This window comes from Trichoplax adhaerens, genomic scaffold (assembly GCF_000150275.1).
Source record: "Trichoplax adhaerens TRIADscaffold_27 genomic scaffold, whole genome shotgun sequence".
Lineage (NCBI taxonomy): Eukaryota > Metazoa > Placozoa > Uniplacotomia > Trichoplacea > Trichoplacidae > Trichoplax > Trichoplax adhaerens.
This window is the reverse complement of record NW_002060968.1, coordinates 274,211-301,525: the sequence shown is the minus strand read 5'-3', so window position 1 is coordinate 301,525 and position 27,315 is coordinate 274,211. Positions and strand designations below refer to the sequence as shown.

At 33.6% G+C, this 27,315-nt stretch overlaps 3 protein-coding genes across 3 annotated transcripts; 2 read left to right on the top strand and 1 right to left on the bottom strand.

The window, feature by feature from the left end:
• Positions 1-5,795: 5,795 nt before the first annotated feature.
• Positions 5,796-7,276, bottom strand: TRIADDRAFT_61716 (uncharacterized protein; the record flags this gene model as incomplete). Its single annotated transcript, XM_002117636.1, has 4 exons — positions 5,796-6,109; positions 6,407-6,464; positions 6,830-6,953; positions 7,233-7,276. 4 exons carry the CDS (start codon positions 7,274-7,276, stop codon positions 5,796-5,798), a joined length of 540 nt encoding a protein of 179 aa, XP_002117672.1.
• A 5,795-nt stretch (positions 7,277-13,071) lies between these two features.
• TRIADDRAFT_32907 (uncharacterized protein) lies at positions 13,072-13,474 on the top strand (the record flags this gene model as incomplete). Its single annotated transcript, XM_002117678.1, has 2 exons — positions 13,072-13,261; positions 13,380-13,474. Coding segments are annotated over 2 exons (285 nt in total), but the record flags the coding sequence as incomplete, so codon positions are not given.
• A 2,295-nt stretch (positions 13,475-15,769) lies between these two features.
• On the top strand, positions 15,770-24,233 carry TRIADDRAFT_61714 (uncharacterized protein; the record flags this gene model as incomplete). The annotated part of the gene is made up of 8 exons (XM_002117677.1): positions 15,770-17,981; positions 18,058-18,114; positions 19,693-19,737; positions 20,088-20,177; positions 20,816-20,875; positions 21,007-23,193; positions 23,453-23,596; positions 23,983-24,233. The coding sequence occupies 8 exons, from the start codon at positions 15,770-15,772 to the stop codon at positions 24,231-24,233; spliced, it is 5,046 nt and encodes a 1,681-aa protein (XP_002117713.1).
• Between the last annotated feature and the right edge of the window lie 3,082 nt (positions 24,234-27,315).

Sequence of the window (27,315 nt, the reverse complement as noted above, 5' to 3'; positions counted from 1 at the left end):
CACTTGTTTTCAATTCAATTGGTAAAGTATCGTCATGATCGATAGGTAACGGACCTATCATAACCGGATACTAATGTATAAACTTTAATGACTGCAGCGGTTAAGAGACACAAAAGGGCTGAGACAACTGGAAACATGGCTACAACACAAACATCCTTCTTTTCAAATATTTGCTCAATCATAGTTCATGTTTGTGTAATATTTTTAAGTGCATCTCTAATTTATGTGGCAAGGCCTGGATCATGTAAGTTAGGATTGTAAAAGATACGTTTATTACCTTGCTGGCTCAGTTCATGAAGGATTACTGTAATTGATATTATTCATATCGGTGCAGTTTAGAAAAAAAAAAGTGATTAATAACTTTAATACTGTTACGTATGTATGATCATACACGTGTACAATTGTGATCAATTGGACTTAAACGATGTTGATCACAACTGCAACAGAACATGGAATCTAGAGTAAACAACAACGTGAGCAAATGCTGAATGTTATTATCAATTAATAAAAAAGAAAAGACACCATAACAGGTAGTACGGTGTTGATCATCAACCATGTACAGTATTATAAGAAGGAATGTCTACTGAATCTTGCGTGGCATGGTGCATTTCCTACGACAGTATCAGATACAATATAGTACAGTATGCTAAAGAAACCGTAATGAACTAGGAACTAAATCCACATTCTAAATCGGCACTACAGCGATTTCGAATCATGTTTATCAATATGTATATTGTACTGTAGGTTAAAACGTTTTATCACGGCATTGGTATTCAGAATACACAACAGAACAGCAAGAAAACGCTGTAATAATTCTGGACAGCCTTCATTAATCTATTTATTATTCAATCAAATCATGTATGAAAACTTCATTAACCTACTTCTCTATTTTCACCATCAAATGTACCGATTGATAAGTCTACTGTTGTTATTTTCGAAAACACTACCTTGACATTCATAAAATGAGATTGAACTTAGACATATGTAGAATGTACAAATTATTCAATACTGCAAGCTACATGAACGACAGGCAACGTAACCATGCCCGGTACCTTGATAGGATATACCTACAGCATATATCTTATTTTGAACTGTTGCCAGTATAGCATGTAGTACACGTTGTAGAGATGACCTTATCATTTTAATAAAGTATATCTGAGTGTGTCTAATCGGTAGCATTTTCCTTACAGCATTATTTTCCTGGCATCCTACATTCATGACTTTGGCTGTAAGTACTAACTAGAGCGAATCAATATTACTACTAACTTATGCAGTACTTCAACTCTATTTGTCAAGTATCCACCTGACAAGGTTCTCTCCCAATCTTTAGTTTATTCTCTGCATGACAGAAGCTATTTCACTCTTTTCGTCAACAAAGTTTCCCATCAACGTCCCGACGTATCCGAATAAGGTTGCCGGTCACCAAAAGATGCAATTGGCTGCTGGCCTACTAACCCTACTTGGTACATCAACGATTGTTTTCAACAAATACAGATCTAATTCTAATCACCTAGTCAGTTATCACTCTTGGTATGGTCTTGCTACCTTAATTTTGACCATACTACAGATCTTATATGGTCTGAAAATGGTTAATGAAATGCCAGTTATAAAATACAACTCTAAAAGTTTTCATCTTATTTTTGGACTTACCACCTACTTCTCAGGAATGACTACGATATATTTAGCGTTTTATTCTAACTGGGCTGTCTATGTAATCGACTTAAGACTTGTCATGATGTTGAAATACTCTCTCATCGCATTAGTCATTGTGGTCGTTGTAAATGTATTCGTAAGAAGTAGTAAAAAGTATAGATCGAGTTATAGTTAAAAGATAGGATGCTCCTGTGTAACTTATTTTTATACAATAATATTGTTTGCATTTAATTTATCTTAATGTCATACATCTATTAATAAAGCATTTAAGATTAGCTCGTTGTGTTTGCAGAGGTCCATTATTGTTTATGGGCAATATTACAGGCTAGCATAAGAATTTAACTAGTTGCATCTAACTTGTATCATTTGCCAGGCATGTTTATGACCTTGTTCCCTATATTTACAACTACAATGGCCGTAACATGCGAGTACAGTATACAAACTGAAATGTACCTGAAAGTTTAAGTACAGTCAACTATCATCCGTCATTACCAAATACACGCAAATCCTATTTATTCCCCTAAATATATGATATAGTTGTACGAAATTGCAGCAAATTTGTGAATAGCGGTTACTTTATGCCAAATTATCGCTGTGACTATCGATTCCTTAATATTCTGTTCGAATGAATACCCATCTAGCTAATTTTTAGTTGTTCGCAATAATTAAACAGCATAATATCTGCAATGGGCTTCTAGTTTTTTTATTTTACCTCAATCTAATGTTATGAAAATGGAGTGTATTTATAAAGTATAATCCGTGCGGCTGACATCAATCTCTACTGTTGTTAATGTGGGTATAACTACTTGAAGGCCATGTATCTCATGAAATATTGTCTCAACGCTGGTTGAGATTTGAATTATCAATCAATTTCCTATTGATCATAGCACTTGATTTCAGATTTTATAGATCGCAATCAGAGAGTCTACACTACAAGCCAAATTTAATGCTATAACAATCACTTGATTAATTTCTAAGAACGAATTACTACAGAAATGCTCTATAATCGGATTCTGCTATAATATCTAGCACAATAACTCACTACAATATATTATGTAATACAGTCAGTCAAACAACATCTACTTTGTTCGTTTCCTCTCAAGTGGTTGTACGTCTTGCTTCACCTAAAATAGTTTGGGTGAGAAGAATTGTGAAACAAATATCATTGCTAATGTCAACTTGACTTGTTCATGCAAACTCACATTGCCACTACATTACAGTAGTATGCGTTCCATCATCAGAAAATAACTTTAAATCGTGTTACCGTATGATTTATTGTCATTTCCTGATTTACTGTTGGTAACAGAAAAATATACCATCATACTAAATTAGTTACTCAAGTTTAAATACTTTCACATACGCAGGATAGCTGCATGCTGTAATAATACATCATCTTATAATAATATATCACATCTTTATAGGACTGTTGATATAAGACGCCGAACAATACATAGCACGAAGAATGCTGAGTATAGCTGCCAATGAAATAAAACTTTATCGTTATGGATGTTTTGGTTTTGCTTCATCTCTTTCCTTCTTAATTTCTCGCATTCGTTTCTGACTCGCGCCTAAAAATTGAAAAAATCTTAGCCAGAAAACGCTACGTAACTTTCTATTACTGACTGAAACTGGCAGTCCAATAGGAATAGAATTTATTTGTAATCGTGGCTTATTTTACAACGACAAATAAATAATAAGAACTAGCCAGCAATCGAAAAGACAAATAGCGCCCGCAAGCAAGTACGTATGCAATTTTCGTATCCTATTTACATTCAAACGTATACACTTATGATGCGGTGTATCGATCATGACTGTTTTTAGACTTTCCTTCTAATCTACCCTTAATAATTGATAAATAACAGATTGACTAAAAGCTACTATCAATTGTCCCTTGCATATCATAGAATCCAGCCTAATACGGATATTATAACTAAGCTACGCGACTACATCTGTTTTCTTGGTTTAAGGGAGAGTTGGTATCGAGCAACCAAGCTCTCCAATAATGGCAAATACGATTGAAATTTAGTAGCAGATTGCGTTCTTATTTCAGCCTTAGCAATAAAAAGCAGTATTGCTTAATATGTATGTATTCATCTTTATTGATGACATGATGTAAGAATGAAATATGGCATACTGTAGTATCTCTGGAAATTTTGTATTCCGCTATGCAACTTGAAGTACCTCTAGTCGCCGACAAAAGCAAAGGTAGAGCTTACAAGCTATTCGATACAAGTAGTATTCGTGTCGCCACTGCGGATAGAGGCAGGTTCTACCGACTAAAATCAGCCCGTGTTAGGTGCTGCTGATTATATTGCTACAGCATCGTCGAGGCGAATGTAAAGTATCATGTACATCGTATTTAGCAGAAATAGCTACTACCCTTGCATCGCATTCGTACGTTTACAGTAATAAAAATGATAGTAATGCTAACATGCTAGTCTACAACACTTTCTACAGTCAGTCATTCAACTTTAATCCGACTATCCAATAAGTTGTACAGTATCCTTTTCGAAATTGCCTCTTTTTCTATAATTAATTGAATGTATGAAGAAATCGTTTTGTAAAATACTGATGCAGTTTGCTCTTCATCCACGTCTGAGGCATTCGTGATGTACATTACTGTACATATACTGCATAATTGTATGCTTCCCTGTTGTACTACACCTATTTACACTTTACGAAATCATTAGCTGCTAATGTTAAGAAGAATTTTCTTACGATATTTCTCAGGGTGCAATTTTGGATCAATCGCTATAGGGTATAAAGCGACAGCAATTAAGCCAACAACTCCCACTGCTACAACCGTTCCATGAAGTCGCATCTTGGCGGAGCTTTCCTACCACTTTGCTAGCTGTTCACTTATGCCAATTTTGGCCTTTGCACATACGGTTGCTGTAGGTAGTCAAGACTACACTGTCTTGCCATAAAGGTACAGTTAATGAAGGCAATGCAATCATGTCTGCCCGTCTGCCTGTCTCATAAGCTAACCGTGTAAATTGCATCCAATTATTTGCAAACTTGATTTGGCCTACATTGACTCATTATAGATTATAAAAGTCGGTTGCAGCAGTTGGCATTGAAGACATCGACTACAAAACCAAATCATCTACTGGAAACACGCCTTATTAATTGGCATAGCTAAATGGCAGTATAATTGCAAACTTGATTTGGCCTACATTGACTCATTATAGATGATAGAAGTCGGTTGCAGTAGTTGCCATTGAAGACATCGACTACAAAACCGAATCATCTACTGGAAACATGCCTTGTTAATTTGCATAGCTAAATGACAGTAAAGCACTATATCCAAATAACTATCCTATGGCGTTATATTTATCCCCACTTTCAAGGAGAGATTATGCTAGCATCAGCACATGACCAATACACGTGCTGTATTTTCTAAAGTTTGACATACACTATGCTAATAATGCATGTACTGTAGTTATAATATGTGCGTTGTCGATCTTCAATCCATAAAAGTAAACAAAAATGGTCTTTCTGAAAGATACATACTTTTTATTAAAAGTGAGGTTAATATTAGTAAAGCATTACAGCACCGCTGCAAAAAATGGAATAGCCTTCATTACTTATAAAATTAGACGAGTATGGAAGTCCATTCTACACTAAAGAACGGCTGCTTCAGTATTTATGTTACAACAGAAATATCTATCTCAGCCTGGTCAATTAGAGCCAATTAATGTGCTACATTGGACAAAACGCACCAATAACATGGCCATAACACAGCATAGTTAGCTACAAGGTACGGTAAGTCATGTTAAAATGGAAATCACGTTACATGTCGACTAGAACATCCACGCTGGGATATAATGGGCATACGAATAAGTACAATAGTTTAGAAGTAGTCAACAAAGTTACCTGGCCGTATTTAAATCTATGATGTATGATATTAAAATTACAGATATTAGAAAAGTGCTATACATTATACGTATTACTACGATAATAGCTGTAATTAATAGTTACACATCCAGTATACTGTACAGCATTTCTTTAGTAATGCTATCAATCTCACGGTTAGAAATAGCATTCAGACATTTGTCTATAGCTTAAGCTATAAACCATTTATATTTTACAATGAAATTTCCGATCCATTTCTACCTTTCCCCAATTTGTTATATAATTGATTAAACCCTGCCACACCAGAAATGATTACCCAAGATCAGAATGCAACGGTCAATAAGCATTGCCATATCAGTGGTGTCGTATCTTTTTCCTCCGTCGATATGAATCATCCGATGAGCTACTGCTATCAGAACTGCTGGAGCTGCTACTGCTGCTACTGCTACTACTGCTACTGCTGCTACTGCTGCTACTGCTACTGCTACTGCTACTGCTACTGCTGCTAGTGCTGCTATCGCTACTCGAACTAGTAGAGCTGCTGTCGCTGCTTGAAGTGCTGCTATCCGAATCCGAAGAGCTACTGCTATCACTGTCAGAACTATAATAAAAAGAAATGAATGGCAATAGTTATTAACAAGACCATTCCAAAATTGTATACGTAAATACCGGCGTAAAGCAAATAATAAAGTTATTGTAAAAGTGTGCATACGAACAAGTAACAGTTCAATTTGAAAAAATTTACTATTATGCTGTATGTACAACATACAGCATAATAGTAATAAAGACCATGGTCAGTTTGGTTAGTAATAGAGGTTATAATCTTAATCATAAGACTCCATTAAACGAGTATAATAATTTGTTCTCCATAATTAGTATATTCAATTTGAGTACTAACGCGGACTGCCATACAGATCATACGGTCTTGCATATTGCGAAATATACAGAAAATCATCCTACGTATTCATAATGAAATATGTACAAATCCTAATCCATTAGTTTATTCTGCCTTTGTAGTTGTACTAAGGGCTTTCAAGCTAAGACTGCAACTAAAACTTGAACTAGCGCAGTGGACCATCCTGGGATTTCTATAATCTGCTCAATGATAAAATTGTCTCATTTCGTGTATAACTGATGTACAATACTGTGGCCACATGTGAACTTGCACTGTAGAGATTGTATTTTGAACGGATCAATTTAGTATCGCTATCGGCTGTCTGGCTTGCCTAGGCTAATACTGTATGCTATTTCCAATATGATATTCAGTCTACATTACTCTACTTTGCTACCTATAATCAGGTTTCTTTTCTTGTTCCCTGACCATCTTGTTTAACTCGGAAGTTCTGGATCGTCTTGATAAGTATTTTCTTTGATTTTGACACTCATAAGTCCAATGCCCAAATTGCAAACACTTTTGGCATCGTACGGTAGCAGCTTGTGCTTGCCTAAAAATGAATCCATTGGCAAGCGTTAGCAAGACTTTACAGATTATTTCACTCTTGTATACGCGTAGAAGAGTGTAGTAGTTTGAGCTAATTCTATTCCGGGAATTCTAAAACTCAAGCACTACCAATAGCATTGGCGAACTGGTCTTACTATACTACACAAATAATGGAATTATAGTATTTCCTTGGCATAGCCAAGGAGGCAGTCCTGCCCAACCATCAACGACAACAAATCATTCTACGGACGTTGTATTAATCTTTTGATCGGATCATTCTTACCGTTTCTTATTCTCTAGATAAACTCGAGTATTGACTGCTGACATGATTGATTGCCACGCTATTGGGACTCCTTGCCTTGGCCTTTTTTGGATTGCGATTTGGATGAATCTGCCCCTAGTTTCGAAAACAGTCCACTGCTTGGAGGACTAGACTGGAACGTTTCCGCTCCACGCTCAACTGGACCAAGTTGGTCCAGTCGGCGTCCGCACAGAATGATGGATGGATGGAAAGAATGACGTCAGCTTTTCGCGATCGATACTGGTCGTAGTAGCCTTCACTGGTCTTTAATACAGTACAGTATGGCGCAGATGAGAAGAAGTGGATTGACACCAGTCCAGCGGAGTACTGTACGCTGCCAGAGTAGACTATGGACTGTACAGTGTACAGTGTACAATACAATGCTATGTGTATTAGGTACTGTAGGAAAGGAAGGAAGGACGGAAAGCGTCAGTTGCCGTACTAAAATACTGTAGGTAATCGGTTACTATTTTTAATGGTCATTTCAGCTGTATCACGTGTATGTAATAGTATGAAGCAGATGAGAATAAGTGGATTCACACCAGTCAACATTCCTGTCCACTAGAGTACTGTACTGCACGCAGCAACAGTATTGTACTGTACTGTACACTGTGGTACTGTAGGAAAGGAAGGAAGGACGGAAAGCGCCATATACTCTACTGAAACAGGTAAGTAATCGATTGTTTTGTGGTCATTTCAACTGTATCCCATGTCTGTCATGGCCCACTATACTATCCATGAGAAACATGCGCATTGCTGTCGATACCAGGTTGGTTTTGTGCAGTATGGTCGACGGTTTCGTCGAAACCGTATAGCAGAATGACCCAAAATGGGATAGGTCTCGACATGATTTTGTACTGAAGGACGCGAGCAGAGAAAGGCATCCCGTACTGTAGTGTATTTCATGATCTAATGGCAGCATGAACTGGATGATATTCATCTATTTGCATCGCATGAGTAAGTTACAACACGCTGATTAATGGGTCATGCAACGGTTCATTATACAGTCATTAAGAGCCTCCGATGAATTGCTAAGAAAGCTCACCCAACGCAAAACTCGAGCGCTGGTGGCTAGGTACAGCCATAGACAACCAAAAGGTGGAAGGTTTTTCCTTTGCTTGTCCTAGTCCATGATACACCAGTGGGATATTGCAACGCCGGCAAGACTGTTGTCATCCAACATCAACAGTCCTTGCCGACATGATCACTAACTAGCCCATTCTATCAACAGCTTCACAAACAACGAATTAACAACAAACAACTTGTTTTAAATACTCATTTGAATAATTGCAGTCCTACTTGTGGCGCATTTTTCACCCAATGAGCCTACAGCGTCTACTCCAGACGTTGGTCGCTATGGCAACCACTGTGGAAGGTGTGCCGTAGCGCAAAGCATGACGGTCTTGTATACAGGTGTGGCCGTTAGAAAGTCCTTAAGATGGCGTCGATGATGAGCCAGCAAGAAGGAAAAGCCAATATTGACAGCAAAAAGAGAGGCAGAGGTAAACTAGATCGGCTCGTGTGCATTACCAAACCCTAATTGAATCCATGGTGCAATGTCACGGATTCATCAAGATCCAGTCCATCCTCCTTGAATCCAACATAGTGTAAACATTTCATCAGCCAATTGCATTTCTACCCTATTTGCAAGCCAATCGCATCATGCTTTTCTCCACTCTCTCTTTCCTCTCCTCCTGTCTATTTTTACCATGACAGTAGCATACAAGATACAAACTCAATGATGGATAGAATAATTCTACTGTAGCTCTATTGCATGGAGTTAATCTTTGTTCATTTGCCCCTCGATGATCGCTATTGCATGGATGATGCATGCTGATAGAAATGGAAATGAATGGTAGGTCCGCTATCGTAGAGGTGTGCTGCTGCAAAAATCAACATCATCCTTTTCACTTGACCCATCGCTAATCTTGCACTGGATTTGGATATGGAATAATTTGAATTCATTTCCTGCTTTATTCTGATCTCAAATCCCACTTCTAGACAAGGATGATGATGATCAACCAAAATTATTTTCAGAATGAAATCATCAGCTGCAGCCAATCACTCTGTCTATCCAACGTCTTGACGCGAGAATATTGCCTATCATTCTATTAATCCCAAAGTCTTGATGCGAGTTAATGTACACTGTACAGCCTGCTGTGGAATCGTTTCCAATCATTGCTAGTAATGATACCCATTATGGACTATTATGATGGCCTACGAGTTCATTGAATTTTACCTTACCTTACTTTTAAACCCAAATTTTCAAATCGTCCAATTCTTTCAACATGGTGAACCGACCCACATTTGAGTTGTGGCGCCATTTCCATCGTTGAATTGAAATTGGATCAATAGTTACATTGAAACTGATTTACATCGTTTATTTCACTATTATAATAATATGGTAACTAGTACAAATGGATTACGCCCTATGTAGAATTCCATTAAAAGCAATCATTTCCCTCAACCGATCATGAATCAACTGGTTTCAAATTTTTCACCCCTTCATTTAATTTGAACTGCTAATCTTGTATTACCTTGTGATTGTTAGGAAATCAACATGATGCCAACAATTCTACAAGTCATCATGACAGGTAGGATAGAGTTGTGTAGAAATTGGAATACTTTGCATCTACTCCCTTCACCATTTTTCTGATATTATTGAATTAACCATCCTACATTGTTTCTCACCCTATAACTATATGATAAAGACTTTCTCTCCAAAGATATCAATTGGAGCATATTTCTAGTATGTTTTAGACATGACCAGAATTGGGTTACGCCATGTAATTACTGAATGTTATAAATCGAAATGAAAGCATTATAATGACTATAAAATCGTTGCTACTTGAATCTTTCAACGCGTACTTGTCTATGTTCTTTCCCTTCATAAAGTGAATGATTAGTTGAAAACATAGGGGTAAAAGAATCGATAGGGTTGAAAATATCATCCACCTTTTACTGCTCTCCTAATCCATTCTAAACATGATTAATTATAATCATCAGTAGATGGCCTGCCTTTGAAAATTGCCTGATAAGCAATTATCAAATTGATGCTAGGCATAGTTAAAAGGGATCTTACATCAATTCCAAACTGTTGGGAATAGTTGTCAATAGAATTATATTTGAATCTAAGGATAGAACAAGATACTCCCCAATATTTTCCTTTCATCCGTTTTATAATGCCTTATTCCGTAATATTGCAATGAGCTTGATGACAAGTGTGGCTCGTAAGAATACAATCAATATCTCGCTTCATGATATCAGATTGATTACCTACTATCTCTTGTAAGCGTTTCTTTTTCGACTTGCTGATTTTGCAAGCTTTCAGTCATTCCGACCGTTATTGTTAGTCATCGACACCCTTGCTACACAGTAGCATCAATATGAACTTGTAAATCATATCAACATTGGATTATTGAATTTGGAAATTTCCGTTCAATCATGTATTGTGTAATGAATTCGATTAGCAAATATTAACTACCTTCATAGAATTGAATAGCCATTGCATACATTACTCGAAATAAAATGGGTCTGCTATGATGACTAGCTGCCACGAGTATCGATAACTATCTTTCTTACAGTTGATGTTAATGCTATTGCGTTTCTAAACTACTGTATATCGGATAGTACCTGTCTACACTATACTACTAATTTTAAGCGTAATTAAATTGTTCATAAAAATGCAACTCATAGAATTGATAACGCTGTCTGATTAACTTGTCTCAAATTATACCTGCTCCCTTTATCTAGTATTACAGTAAATGCTAAAATAATAGAATGCCCAGCCTTAAAAGTACTTGAATGGCCCTTGATGAACAGTAACATTCAGCAAATGTTCTCTGACAAGATAAGATTAATCAAAGTAGCTGTTGTATTTTTCATTATGTGATTAGATGATATCAAGAATTCAACCTGGGGTTTTATTATTGGTTACACCAATTTTGTTGTAAGCCCCTTTGCCAACAAATACATTCCTTTTCAATGTCGGTTGTTAAAGTTTTATCACCTTTGTTTAGCCAGATTGGATAATCGATCTAGCAATACATACTGCTATCCTAGACAGTGACTAGTTAATGAATCTGTTGATAGTCTTGTCACCAAATGATCTCGTGCCCCATATTCTTCATCGCAGTTCCATCCACGTGCAAGTAGAGAATGGCAAAAATACTATAAGGATAATTTCTGATGATTAGTAGCGTCACCATTGAGCTTAAATGTTGTAATATTCAAGATTTTAGAATGAGATGGACGTAAGGTGTCGCTTTTTCTTTAAAAATATTGAAAATGATATGACTGTGCAATATGGCCTATTTAATGATGCTATTAATGAATTGTTAAAGTCTTACTTTCTATTTGTTTATTTTCACTTATAGAGGAAAAAATAATTCTAAGCAGGTAAATTCTATCAGTATACTCGTATATTAAATCTCTTCATTCATAGTCATAACCGTTATTGTGAATATTTGTTACAAAAATTTAAAGATTTGCAGCAGTTAATAGTGAATTGGCAAGAATGTTGATTTTCGATAACTTCCCTAAGTTTCAACTTGTAGAAAGTGTAGATAATGTAGTTTCTTTGTTTGTATCCTTTAGTAGAAATTGAGAGACTTAGTTAATTGAATCGGCTTAAAATTAGACTGTTCAACCGTCGCATAAGCTGTACTTTGCATTCGGTCGTTAAAGTGAAAAATTAAAAATTTACTCTCGTTAAATCCTGTCACGGCAAGAATTTACCTATGCTGCAGTTTATTCATTTTATAGTAGTAGCATTAATTGACACAGCCAAGTATCCTTTAATGGAAGAATCGGAAACTCTTTGTCGTTATTAGAATCTGCTTACAATAAACCTCTCGCATCAGCCACAACATATTGATAATGTAAAAATTGTTAAGATTCAAATTACATTTAATGATGCCTTAGCAAGATATTACCTATAGTTACAGGCAATTTTGGTAAACACGCATAATTAATCCAGTTTTCAATCGTAAGAATCAGAATCTGAATCGGGCTCTAACCACGAGTCGATCTAAAACCCTAGCTTAGTTGTTTTTAATGTAATATCATTGTTTTTACAGTTAGTAGGTATTAAAGGCGAAGAAAACATCTCTGCTGCAATTAGTAATCCAAGCGAAAGAGTAAGAATGAGTTTGTTACATAACTCAATCACAACTCCCAATAAAGTTAAAAAAGAAATTAAAACCAATGTTAAAGGGGAAATAAACGCTACCGTCATCCAGCAGCATGAAAATAGTTTTACCGTTAGACATTTGGAAGGCCAAAATGTAAGCCGTTGATACAACAAATGCGTATATTGCATCGTTATTTAACAACATTGCAAAGACGCCATTATTCTAGTGTATGCTTACTAAATATCTTTATCAATCGTCATGGAAACTTGTTTTTTTTTTCACCTTTAAATTAATATAGAGCGATCTAGCCAACTTAGATGTAAATTCCATTAAAGCAATGCCCGCGAACGTAAGCTTTCCGATAGATAATACTGGTATGAACTTGGCTAGTCTAGCTAGGCCTACAGGGTAAAGTACTAGCAAATATTTTGAAAGATTTTATATTTAATCTGTGCCATTAATCGTATCTATCTTACTCTTGATCAATCTGTTTGCTTGTATATGCATATTGCTAAACTATTTACTTGTTTCTTTAATCATTAGTGCTAAAAGTGATTCCAAACCCAGTAAATCTAATGTCAAATCACGATCAAAGTAATGTCAATAAATAGTTTATAATTGATGACAACCTTTGACTGCTAATGTGTGCAATTAAATGATGATATAACTATGATTACAGAATTATCGAACCGTCGAGGAAACCACGAGTTCATATATGTGATTTTAAAGGCTGTGCTAAAGCCTATACGAAAAGTTCCCATCTAAAAGCTCATCGAAGAACTCATACTGGCGAAAAACCATATGTATGTAAATGGGAGGGATGTGAATGGCGATTTGCCCGATCTGATGAACTGACACGACATCGTAGACGGCATACAGGTAAAAAATTTCACCTTTAATACAATTACATTTTGGAGATATTTGCATTTTTTATGCCGTATAGGATGTCATTACTGTATTGTAATATTAATAAGTAAATAATACTTTTGTTTACCAGGGGAAAAGCCGTATAAATGCTTAAGTTGCGATAGACGCTTTTCAAGATCAGATCACTTGGCTTTGCATACAAGAAGACATGAAACGCGTCCTTAAAACCCATCATGATAACATTATACATTAAAAATGTAAATAGATAACGATAACTTAAATTTCTCACATCAGAATAAATGTTCTGATTGTCGTCTTCAACAGTTGATGCTGTAGATATCATTTATTACAGTAAGATTATGTAGCAGCAGCTTACAACTCATAACAATAATAATAATTGTATTGTACATAAAATTGTTTATTGTATTCCGGCATCAAATTCTACATTCGAGATAGCTAGCTATCGGTGTATCTTTACTAAATTATCATCGAGTGATATAATACTGTACCCCAGCACGGAATGATGTAGCAAGTCATAGGAAAAAAGATACTATTTTGGTTTTAAAATTATATATAAAGAATTAGCTGGTTCTGTAATCGATTGCATAGACAGTACGGGAAGAGACTGCAGATGCTATTACGTCTTTGTGTATTCCATGCAATCTCCGCTTACCGATTTGTAAACTTATCGTCAGCACAATTATTGACCAGAATAGACATTGAGTACGCTATAGTAACACTCTATTTTTTTGTGTCTGCTACCATATCATGCTGTAAATATAATACTAGCAGTATTGTATCATTATTTACGCTCATAGCAGTCATTATGGTTCTATTTCGAATACTGCTGCGAAATACCTTGAGCGGTCAGGGAAAGTTCTGATAAATGTCAACTTTTTAATTTTATATAAATTAATTAGCAATGCCTTATCATTAACCTTGTGTCTGTAATGATATTAACTACTGTATCAATATCTACGATGGTCTTCAACAAAGTGTTCATTCATATTGTATCATTTATATTCCATGTTTTCAGCTTAGTCTATTTTATCCAATACTTCCCAAGTCAGAATGGAAAGCTATCATCCTGCTGTTGTTAAGCTCATTTCTTAAAATGATTATGCACGGTTGTCCACGCTTAAAAGTAAACAGGCTAATATTCATACTTTCTTTATTACATAGTACGTATTGAGTATAAATATAATAATACATCTATTCTATGATAGCTCGACCAATTGTTTACATATGTCTCTATGATAAAGAGTTTGGCCTTGACTTGATAACGAAGTAAATTTTGTTGCTAAATATAAAAATTTTAAATGTGTACCTGTTTTACAGAAGCCCGTGTATTAACAAATTAGTTAATAAAACATACATAAGATAATCTATTTATAATTATGAATTTGTGTTTGTCTCTTTTGCTCTTGTTAGACTTGCTTCTATAGCAATGATAATGTGCTGGTATTGAACAAATTTGCCTGCACATGTTACATCATTTTACAGAATTTCTAAGAAGTACTTTATGTTCAAGCAACCGATGGATTTGATGTTCGGTATAAGACAAGGAGTGATGAATGATATCAAAAAGAAGAATTGAACGTTTAAAGATAGAATAAATTGCTACATAAGTGATGACGATCTATCAATGCATAACAAATCATTACAGCTAGAAATAGTGCAACTTGGTGACAACCATCCAATTATTGCTATAATATACAACAATATTGCAACTATCTATCAGAAAAAAAGGCAAGTGTAAAGACACTCTACTGTATCAATGTATAACAAATCATTCAAGATTTATCAAGCAGCATTTGGCAACAATCATCCAAATATTGCTGGAACGTATGTCAATAGTGGATTAACTTGTTACAGACACAGAAAATTCAATGATCCTCTTTCCATCTAATACTAGGCATTGCAAGTTTATTTAGCAATATTAGGTGAGAATCATCCTTATATTAAGCAATGTCATCAAAAACTAGCCGCAGTCTATCGCCGACAGTCTAATTATCACCAAGCAATCTTACTCTATCGAATAATTCCTATCTTGTTTTCAATAACCGTATAACGTTACACACTTTCTACTTTTTCTACTTTATTTTAGCGATCTGACTTAATTATGCCGCTCTCGTTTCTATAGTCTTGCACCAATTTTCCCCGATAATGATTACTGCACAACAGAGAATATACAATATTTCTTCAACAACGTTAATTATTCTTGGTAATTCTTGATGATATGATGAATGCATAATCGCCAATAATGTTATAATTATTCCCCACTTGGATAATAACAAATTTAAACATTATTTGTAGTTCAAATGAGACCATCGTGAAAGAAAACATTCATTCCTATTCTCTTATTACAGTACGTTATGTTATTTTCTTTTAAACCTGCATGCGATGCAATGCATGTGAACTCTATCATTTGAGCAGCTATCAAAAGTATAATCTCTTCAGTAGTGCATCGCTGTCTATTTCATCAAGCTATACGCTTTTAATCTTGCTATAGACTGAAGTATGACTAGTTTATCTACTAATTCAACTGTCCTCGACGAAATCAAATCCATGAATCAAAATGGTGAGAAATCTCGAGATGAAGAAAACTATGAACAAGCGCTATCCTATTTCATAGAAGCTGTAACTAAAATTCAATGGATATCCAAGAGTAGTGATAATGATTATCAGCAACTTGAATGTAGTATTTATCTCAACATAACTTATTGTTATTTACATCAACATGAATTGGTAAAAGCCGATAAATGGAACAGAAAAGCAGAGGAATTAGCTAAGCAACTACAAGATGAAGTGAAAATTTCAACATGTTTAAATAATCAGGGGCTTATTAAACGGATACAAGGCGATTACAGTGGAGCTTTGATTGATATTAATAAAGCACTTAAAATGAGACTAAAATGCTTCGGAAATGAACATAGCATTATAAGTAAGTCCTATCGTGCAATTGGAGATGTCTATAATGATCAAAGAAAGCATGATGAGGCTCTATCAATGTTTAACAAATCGTTAAAGATGCAATTAGTAATATTTGGTGACGATCATCTAAATATTGCTCAAACATACGATAGCATTGCAAGAACCTATAATCTTCAAAGCAAGCACGATGAGGCTTTATCAATGCTTAATAAATCTCTAAAGATTCAACTAGTACATCTTGGTGACAATCATCCAAGTCTTGCTCTAACATACCGCAACTTTGGCGATACTTACAGTCATCAAGGCAAGTATAATAACGCTCTATCAATGTATTACGCATCGCTGAAGATTAAAATAGAACAACTTGGTGAAAATCATCCTGATGTTGCTAATAGGTATAATAGCATTGGAGTTGTTTATCTGCATCAAGGCAAACATAATGATGCCCTGTCAATGTACAAGAAATCATTGAAGATTAAATTAATGCAAGGCGATGACAATCATCCAGAAATTGCTAATACCTATTGCAATATTGGAAGTGTCTACTATCAGCAAGGCAAATTCGATGATGCTCTTTTAATGTTCGACAAATCACTACAGATTGCAGTAGCACACCCTAATGGCAATCATTCAAATGCTGCAATCTATTCCAATATTGCAAGTATCTATTATAAACAAGGCAAGCATAATGACGCTTTATTAATGTTTAACAAATCACTCAAGATTAAACTAGCACAACTTGGTGATGATCATCCCGACATTGCTATATCATGTAGCAATATCGCAAGTGTCTATGCTAAGCAAAGCAAATACGATGATGCTCTATCAATGTTGAACAAATCCCTCAAGATTCAATTATCACAACTTGGTGGCAATCATCCTCGTATTGCTTTTACATATAAAAGAATTGGAGATATTTATAGTGGTCAAGGCAAGTATAATGATGCTCTATCAATGCTGAACAAATCACTCAAGATTCAACTAGCACAACATGATAGTAATCGTCCCGATCTTGCTAATACGTATGGCAGCATTGGAACTGTCTATCAATACCAAGGCAAATATAATGATGCTCTATTAATGTATAACAAAACACTCAAGATTGAATTAGCACGACTTGGCGACAATCATCCAAGCATTGCTTCAACATATGCCAACATTGCCACTGCTTATTATCGCCAAGGAAAGTCTGAAGATGCTCTATTACTATATAACAAATCACTGAAGATTCAATTAACGCAATCTAATGACAATCATCCAAATATTGCAGTAACATATAACAACATTGCAGCAATCTATGAGAGTCAACATAAGCATACAGATGCTCTATCAATGTTAAAAAAATCACTAAAGATTTATCTAACAAAATTTGGTAACAATCACCCAACTACTGCTTTAATATATATCAACATTGGAAGTCTCTATATTGAACAAAGCAAATACGATGATGCTCGATTTATGTATAGCAAGTCATTGCAAGTCCTTTTGGCAACACTAGGTGAGAATCATCTTCATACAGCCAAATGCTATGAAAAACTAGCTCAAGTTGATCATCGACAGTCTAATTATCATCAAGCAATTTCACTCTATCGAAAGTCCATCGATTCCCTACACAACGTCTATGAAGAAAATCACCCTCAAATCCTCCATGTTGCCAAACAAATTGCTGAATGTAATAATCAACTACACGAAAATGAGAAAGGAACTGTTACATCAGAAACAGCCAAAGTTATTCATCAGCCCTTACAAGAACATGTAGTCAATCAAACAGTAGTTCATGATTCCACAACATCACCAGGTGATTACTAGATTTTAAGCTCTAATCTAGCCATTTATCATCTATTTAATACATATTCACCTTCTATTTTCACCAGATAAAGAAAATAGCCAAGAAAGTCAAACGGGAATAAAAGATAACACACAGCGCCATAGTAAGTTTACGCATCATTAAAATTCAATTCACTAGTAGAATAATCGTTCTAGCCAACTTATTTGCTCAATCTTGTTAATGCATCAAAATTAAACGAATAATCAATCCATTTCAATAATTTTATTTAAAGTACTAGTATAATTTTTAAGCATAGTTTCTTCGAGTAGACAAGTCGATAAAACTTAATGCTTTATTTATATCACATTAAATCGATTGGCTAATTAATAGTAAAAACAGAGTAACGATAGAAATATTTTATTACTGATTGTTGCAGCATTATAAAAGTATTGAAATCAGTTTATCAAAACGCGATATGGTCTTGGACCAAAGCTACCTATACGGAAGTAAATAGAAATACGACAAATGATTAAGCAATAAGTAGAATCGATAATTCCAACTAATTAAGAGGCTACGTTCATATACTTGCCTTCTGTCAGCAGCCGTTACTATAGTTATTAGAATAGGTCACAAATAATCTCATGCTAAATTAGCGACTCATGAGTACAACACAAGAAATCAATTTTTTTAAATAGATTAATCCAGGCAAGTATAATATTTGGGTTAACAAGAGAACTATCATTCATTTATTCAATTTTTATACAGAACAATTCCTGTTATACTTTTCATAATACAATTAGGAATTATGCTACATACTTTGTAATATTTCCATACAACAAGTTAATGCCGCCCTACATCAACAATTTACGAGCCAAACAATTTTAATATTGCAAATTGGTTTGTGTTCTTGCATACTGTAGATTTCTTTCTGACCTATAAGTCAATAGTATAAAGGGGGAAAATATTTCCAATAAAACTTCGTCTAGTACAAATAATGTACGTTCATTTTCTTATTGGTAATTTAAAATTAGAACTTGTATCTTCTAATTATTCTTTTGTAACTAGACATCAATATTACTGATCAACTAATAAATTAAAATAGCTCATTTAACCAGCAATAAATCCAACACACATAAGTTAGTGGAATATTTTCGCCAATGAACGTTATGTTTAACTCCAAGTAGCCATACAATTTTTTGTATCATAATATCATTACATTGCAATAAATTCTACTATTTTTAGACTGTTGCATACAGAAGAAATAATTTTGTTAGAACTCCACCCTTTACTCAATATAATAAAGAGATTTCATTCCAATACTACAAACACTAAAGCAATATCACGTTGCAGAAATCGACATTTACACAAAATGAGTCAGTATGATTCCATCTGTAACTGTAACTGTTCATGTTTTAAATAATTATTATTCAAGATAAGAATAGCATGGGCAAAGACTAGGAAAATATCTATAATACAATTTTCTTCTCCAATGTATTTTTTATTATTAAGTTATACACCATATCACTTAAACGAAACAAATCCAAGTAATTTAGACCATACCCGACACAGAAAATAACTTACATCAAATATTACCAGCTAGTTGGCTAACAATACTTGTTATTCAAAAAAATGAACGTTAATGTAGCACAATATCAGTAGAAATCTTGTCTGGAAATAGAACTGTCAGACTATTCTAATATGTTGCTCGAACTATGATATAATACTTTATCTTTATCTCTAGATTTGAAATACCAAGGACAGCACTCGAGGCAAAGTAATAATCAAGGTTATGGTAGTCTATACAATATATTGAATATCGATGTAACGTTGTAAAATATAATGATGTAGCTCTGTTTATTAAATCATTCATACCAAAATATAAGACTTAAAATAATTCTTGCCAGTAAAAATGGATGATCTTGAAATAAAATTCAAGTCAATACCATCTTGATAAATGTATAGTAGTGAGTTATAGTAATGATATAACAGCAATATTACTATTTTCAAGTCGTCAGCTATCATTTATATGTTCGAAATGATACACAAGTAAAACAACCATGCATATGTTCGTATTTCATAGTCTGAAATATATATATGTTGGAGTAATTTGCTTAAAATTTCAAATATGTATTACAGTAGAATTTGAACAAAATGACAAGAAAGCTGGAGATAACTCGACTAATGTGGATATCAACAAAGAAAAAGAGGCAATAGAAATTTTTAACGGTTAGTAATTAATAGTAAAATTGATCGAAAGGCATTATCAGTAACATTTATAATACTGTAAATTAATACCAAAGTCTAATGATAATAATTAACAGTAAACATTTGTGAAAATTAATAGCATTCATAATATGTAGTAATCGACTACTGATCTACACAAACTCAATCCGTAAATAAATATATTTATATCACATATACTATTTAACATTACCGTAATACCCATTTTGGATTATGTTGTAACTTCCACTATAGAGAAATGTTATTCGACTATTGCGAACGAAATTGGAGACAAGTGGATAAACTTATCAATCGATTTAGGCATTTCTAATGATGATATCCAATATATCGAGCAATGTCATCATCCAAGTCCTAGTTCGGTTTTAGCCATCAAAATACTGCATTTTTGGCTTAAGAAAAATCTATCCCAAAACCACTTGGTAATATTAATAACCAGCCTCTTTAATCTAAAACTATACAAAATAACAAAGAATCTTAACGATATCTTACTGAAAGCCCAATCGAATCCATTATTATCGAGTTATGTGATGAAAATTTTACAGGGTAAATGCTGCATTAATTAATTTATTGAATGATGTGAGTCGCAAGATTTTATTTACATTCACTAATTAATTATTAAATAGATGGTAGTCTCAAGATTGAAAACACGGATTTGAAAAGTGAAAATTCCACATATACTGAAGGTGAGGAAATTTTAACTACACTCTCTCTCTCTACTTTTATTACTATTTACGGTTTATAGGTCATAATAATACTATACTTTGGGAAATATTTCTATCGTGGTTAATAATTTGATCAATTAATATTAATTTAGCTATCAATGATAAAGAATACATTAAAGCTTATAATGAAGCGCTGCAAGATGGACAATGTCGTAATGATTTTACTAAAATTATCTTTGCCGGTCCTGAAAGTGTGGGTAAAACGACTATTATGAACGTATTTACAAATCAAGGAATAATTATTAGCGTAAGCCAAACTGAGATTATCGACGACACCGGAAGATATGTTAATCTTATTGTATACAATATCTTAGACAAGAAGATTTATCACTTTCAGATAGTATTGTATAGGAAAGTGTTAGCAGCTATACAAAAATTCAAGACAAAACTGAATATTGTACCTAATATCAACCCAGATATCCAAGTTAGTAAAGTAGATCGTCAAATACAGACGATAGAAACAGACACATTTATTAGCACTGATAAAATAAAGTCGGTAATTAGCGATAATCGACCTATGGCTATCGATACTCTTGTATCTACTGTCTCAATAACACAAAAAATCCACAAAATCTTAATGTACGAAGATTTTATGCGATCTATAATCGATATGAAAGGCGAAATAGTAGATGACGATAATCAATATGGTAAATTAGTCGATTTCGGAGGTCAAGCTGTCTATCATGTTACGCATCGTCCATTTCTATCTGGAAATAGTATCTATATTTTAGTTTTTAATATTACTCGTGATTTCGATGACTTTGTTATTGATAGAGAAGGAAACCCAACTAATATGACTTATCGATATGCTATGCAAGAATGGCTTACATCGATTATTGGTAGCCATGATGGCGATGAGACTGTCCAAGTAGAAATTGATGGTAAATTGCAACAATATTCTTTACCAGTTGTCATCTTAGTAGCATCTCATGGCGATCGAATACAAGATTGTCAAGAGCGTCAACGTAGATTTAAGACGTTTGAGAATTCTATTATTGCAACAATGCCTATCTATAAATCTAATATATGCTTTTCAGACATCATATTTCATTGCGATCCCGATGATAAATCTTCAGCGGCTATCGAGCAACGTCGACAGACTACGTTACAGTTACATGAATTAATAAAGCGAATCGTGTCTAGTTTACCTTTTATGAAAAAATCGATTCCGATTCGATGGTATATTATGGCATCTATATTGCATACATCAGTTAATGACATAAGCAGACAAGCCGCATCAACAACACAGTTTAATCGTATTATTAATAGAATTCATAATATTATGACATTGGAAGAAGTAAAGCAGTTAGCTATAGATTGCGAGTTATATGAAAACGATGAGAAATTGCGTAGTATGTTATTATACTTACATGATATAGGCGATATTGTATATTGTCGTAAAAAAGGCGTAGAAGAAATGATTGTAACTAATCTCGATTGGCTACTCAATATATTTCGATCGATTATTAAACTCGATAAACGCGAATATAAGAGTGCTAATGTAAGAGAATCTTATAATCAAGCTTATCAGACTGGAAAAATATCTGAAGCGTACATTGATAATATTGTAGTAGATTTCGAATTGAAAAAGAAAGAGAAAGATTTCGTGTTACAATTAATGGATAGTTATAATATTATCTGTAAAATTGAGGATCAACATGATAGTCTTGATAACAAAGAATGTCACCAGCAATATTTTATACCTTATCTACTTAATTCATCTGTTGGTACGTTAGATCTAACAGATTATCGTGTATCAGATTGGCTATACATTGGATACGACGAAAAAGTTATACCGTATATTCCTGACGGTATATTTTATTGCCTTTTATCGGCTTGTTTAAAAGTGTGGAATAACTCAAGAGTAAAAGTTTATTATCGATGTGCTAAATACTACATACCTGATTATCAATGTCAGATTGTTGTTAAGAAAGAAGAATCTCGTATTAGCTTACTCTATTGCTATCAGAAATATCCGAAAGAAATTGCGTCTAGGATTGAGAATAATATCGGTAGTTGGATTAGTAAGATACAACCACATATAATAATTAGAGATAAACTAAACGAGACAATTAATGAAAGAATGCCAAAGTTTAAATCAGCACAAAGCAGATTTTATGTTAGATGTAATGAATGTAGTAAGATGACAGAAATAGTGGATAGTTATTTCGCGGATAGTGTAGATATTATTCGTTGTGTTTTATGTGAGAAATTTTTTAAATCGAAGCCTACACGTGACTGGATGCTTCTTAGAAAGGAAAGATTAACAAATACATACGGTGGGTAAAGATATAGACTAGATATTACTTGATGAAGAAGCTAAAATGCATCTCAATTTAAATAGTGTATTTGTCAAGTAAATTAGCAATAAAGTAAATAAAAGTAAATTATACCATGTTCCAATAAGTATAACATTTACTTGCTTTAGTGATGAATTCGCGATCTTGTTAATAGTATCTATTTTCTAACAGTATCGATTACGGCATTTACTCTTCAAATTAACTGCGTAATCTCTTTAAATAATAATAATTGTCGTAGCTGACAAGGTAACAAAACTGTCCTATAATTATTTCGCAGAAAGACCAGATATCAATCGCTTTGGAAAACGTAAAGGATCGTGTAAATCAGAATTGACACATGATCGAAATGCTGATAAAAAGAAAAGAATGGCAAGTAGAAAAGGTGAGTGTAAGATATATGTAATAAACGTCTAGCTGATATAGATGTGCCCGTGTTTATATCTTAAAGTAGACAAAAACAAAGTTAGAACTTCATTAAGATGAATTTAACTATCGAAATAAATTAGAAAGTACAAGTTATTTAATATTTTCATCTTTAACAAAAACAGTAGCAACATTAGCCAACCAGTCTGCACATGCTTCCGGCTATTTTTTGTGTTTAATGTACATCAGTTCAATTCTAAATTTACTAGTTCGTAATCGATAAATATAACAAAGCTCTTGTATTGACAAATCATAACTTTAAAATCATTACAAGTTTCACTTAACTATATCCTTGCTTCATTATTTTCATTGTAATTTATTTACAATGTTAATGTAATGCTACAGACTCCAAGTATCACTTCTTCCAAATTGCAAATAGAATCGGTCTCGATTGGACGAGATTAGCTGCAAGATTAGATCGATCTATTGATGTTGATGTTATCAAAGAACAAGATAATAGAATTTTCGACCGAGCTATGAAATTTTTGGATACTTGGTATGACAGAAATTTTCCAAATGTTAATGTTGATCAACTTAAGGCAGCTTTAGAACGAATAGGTCGAAATGATATTGTTTTGGCTATTAGTTCTACTTAGAATTGGTACATATTACTATATTATAAAGCATTTTTCACTACAATTGTTATATTTTTTAACAAAAATTGATTACAGTACCTATTATTAATTGTGTCTGTGGTTAATCAAAAACTTAAAAGTCATTTGCACATTTTCGCGACTTTTATACCCTATTTTAATACCATCAACAGTAATTTAGTAACATAATTTTTCATTAGTAATTTCTATATCAACCATTGAGTGTAATATGTGATTGCACAACATCTATATGATATTAACATCATACCGGAATACATGGTTTGATAGAATAGTTAATAATACAGATACTAATTTCTTAATACAGTCTAAATATTATGTAGAGGTTACTAATCCTGCATAAGTAATTATCAATATTTACTGCTCAATATGTAATAATTAATTTTGTACTAACATTACTAACCAAAAAATTACTTAAGAATTGCTACATACTCGGAGTACTGCAAGCTACTAGTAAATACGTATAAAATGTTTGTCTAGATAATATCATGATATTCGTTATAGTGTTCCTGTTTAATAACTTTACCTGTGTTTTGTAACATTAATTATCAATGATAAAGAATATTTATTAGCTTAAAATGAATTATTACTGCTAGTCAAATGCTGCAATGATTTCACCAAATCGTTGTTGCTAATCATGAAATAGCTGATACAACATCTATTATGAGTGCATGTATAGAGATTAAGCACGCCTCTGGTGAAACTGACATTATACTTTGTGAAAGATATTAAGAAGTTGGTAAATCTGATCACTTCAATATTTTGAACGTGGCAAAAATTGACTTCCAAATATGATAACACGAAACGCGTTTAAAGCGACAGAATAGTTTAAAAATCAAATTAGCGTAGGTAGGCCATTTACTAAACAAAAATGAGGACGAAACCATCTGTCTGTTCGAAGAAACTGACGTTGCTTTGGTGGTAATCAGGTTATTAGTTCTGAAAGTTAAAAGAACTGGAAAAGGACGTAAACAACTTCGGCTATTCTTGTTGTGAGATAAGATGGTGTTTTGCAAATTCTAGCAAACTGATCAAATTGAAGTGAAGTGAAGTAAGCGAGATCTTACATATTTTTAGAAATTCTTCTACTGAAAGACCCTAATTAGTAATAATATCGATCCACCTGAAGATTGAACACCGAAATTGAATCATACAATCGTAATTTATGAAAGTTTTATGCAAAATCAGACAGAGTCTAAACAGCAAGATTATAAGTGTTGATGATAGCTGCTATGAAAACTGAACTAACACTGGAAGTCAATAGCATCTACTATATCATGGATCACATTGTCTATTCCTATTTGGAAATATTATTTATATGTTATTACACTATTTAATATCATTCATACCATTGATATTGTTGTAATCGACCAGGATAGAAAACCAGTTAATATAACATTTGGGCAGCTATGTAAGGATAATTAACATCGATGATTGACAGTCATAAAAATTAAGCTAGAGCACAGCAATCTTGAAACGAGCACGCATCTTTGACAAATGACGAGAAGTTTCAAATTAGTAAAGCATCGTGCATCATCCTGGTACTTATAAAATAAAAGAGTGTCATCTATAGAGAAATGTCAAATACGGTAATTATCAAAATCAATTCTGAAGACATTTCTTCGATGAAGTTATTTCTTGATGGAATATTAATCAGCACATTTGTACGATTTCTTTTCCCTAATCAACATTTTTAATATTAGTAAAACCACTACGGTACTATTAATACATAAAATAATAAAATATTAATTTACTTCCATCATTATCTTAATTTCTGACTTACACTTACAGTACATACGTATCATGAGTTAATGGGCTATCATAATAATTTAATTTTTATGATGTGGTTAAATGATCAGATAGGAGGTCTCTCGGAATTTTCAATTTAACAGACAATTTCTTCGATTCTTTCATAAAGGTTGTAATCATGGAATCTTCTAATACTAGAGAGTCTGTAATCGTTGATCGATACTAACTAATAAATAGAGTAAACAATCTTAATCTAAATTACAACACTGTCAATTGTTCCATAACGTTTTTTTAAGGCCATCAACAAGTTTGATGATGTTTCTCAGGGTAGGTAAATCTCTCAATACTTTGATCAGTACAAAAATACCCTAAAATTGATTCAACTAAGTTAGTATTACATTTAGGGTCTGTGAAATATATTGCAAAGCGAGTACTAAAGGTAAATAAATGCAACATGTAGACGGATGTGGCAACATTTATGATTAGATAAGAAAAGATTCGTAGAATGGTATGATTCCAACAGATGCATGAAAATTATGTGGTTTACTTTAATAAACAAGTATAGTGTATTGAGATTGTATTGCATTACTAGCGTATTTTAGAACATGAGCAATTTGTGATTCATTCTTAACTATTACTTACAATTGCCAGGCACTAGATGTTAATGTACTTTGTCATACTTAGTTATCTATAAAGCCAACAACTTTCGCAATATCTTAAAATCAATCATTTTCCATTTCATCGACTGTTATAGTATGTGTCGAATTGATTTCTATAATCTTAGCAGTTCTGATATTCTTTCATTATCTTACGATAGCTTACATGTTGCTCAACCATAACTACCGAATTTTACATATACTAGTACATCCAGCCTGTATAAACAGACTTATACCTCTGCTTGAACTGTCAGTTTAACTCACATTTTAAAAATGCTAAGATTAGTGCAGCAACTGTAACACAGCAAACAGAATAGCTATTTTAGGAACATAAGGGAGAACCTTTATGGTTAGACTTGCAGAATTATACCACTGCTTGTAATAACATTTAGAAGGTGCTACTACGATTTGTGCAGTATCTATGACATATAATAGCTATATTAGGACTATAAGGAAGAACCTGCATGATCAAGGCTTGCAAGCATTAGGAAGACTTACTGTAGATTCTGCAGGCCCTCTATGGTATAATCTGCTATCGAGGGTATAAAAGCCGGGAATTTTTCTGGGAGGGAGTTTGGCCATTATAAACTACAATAAAGTATCCCTTTCTTACTAAGACGGTTGAGTGATTTTTGATATTAACTGAGAATGTGAATAGTCAA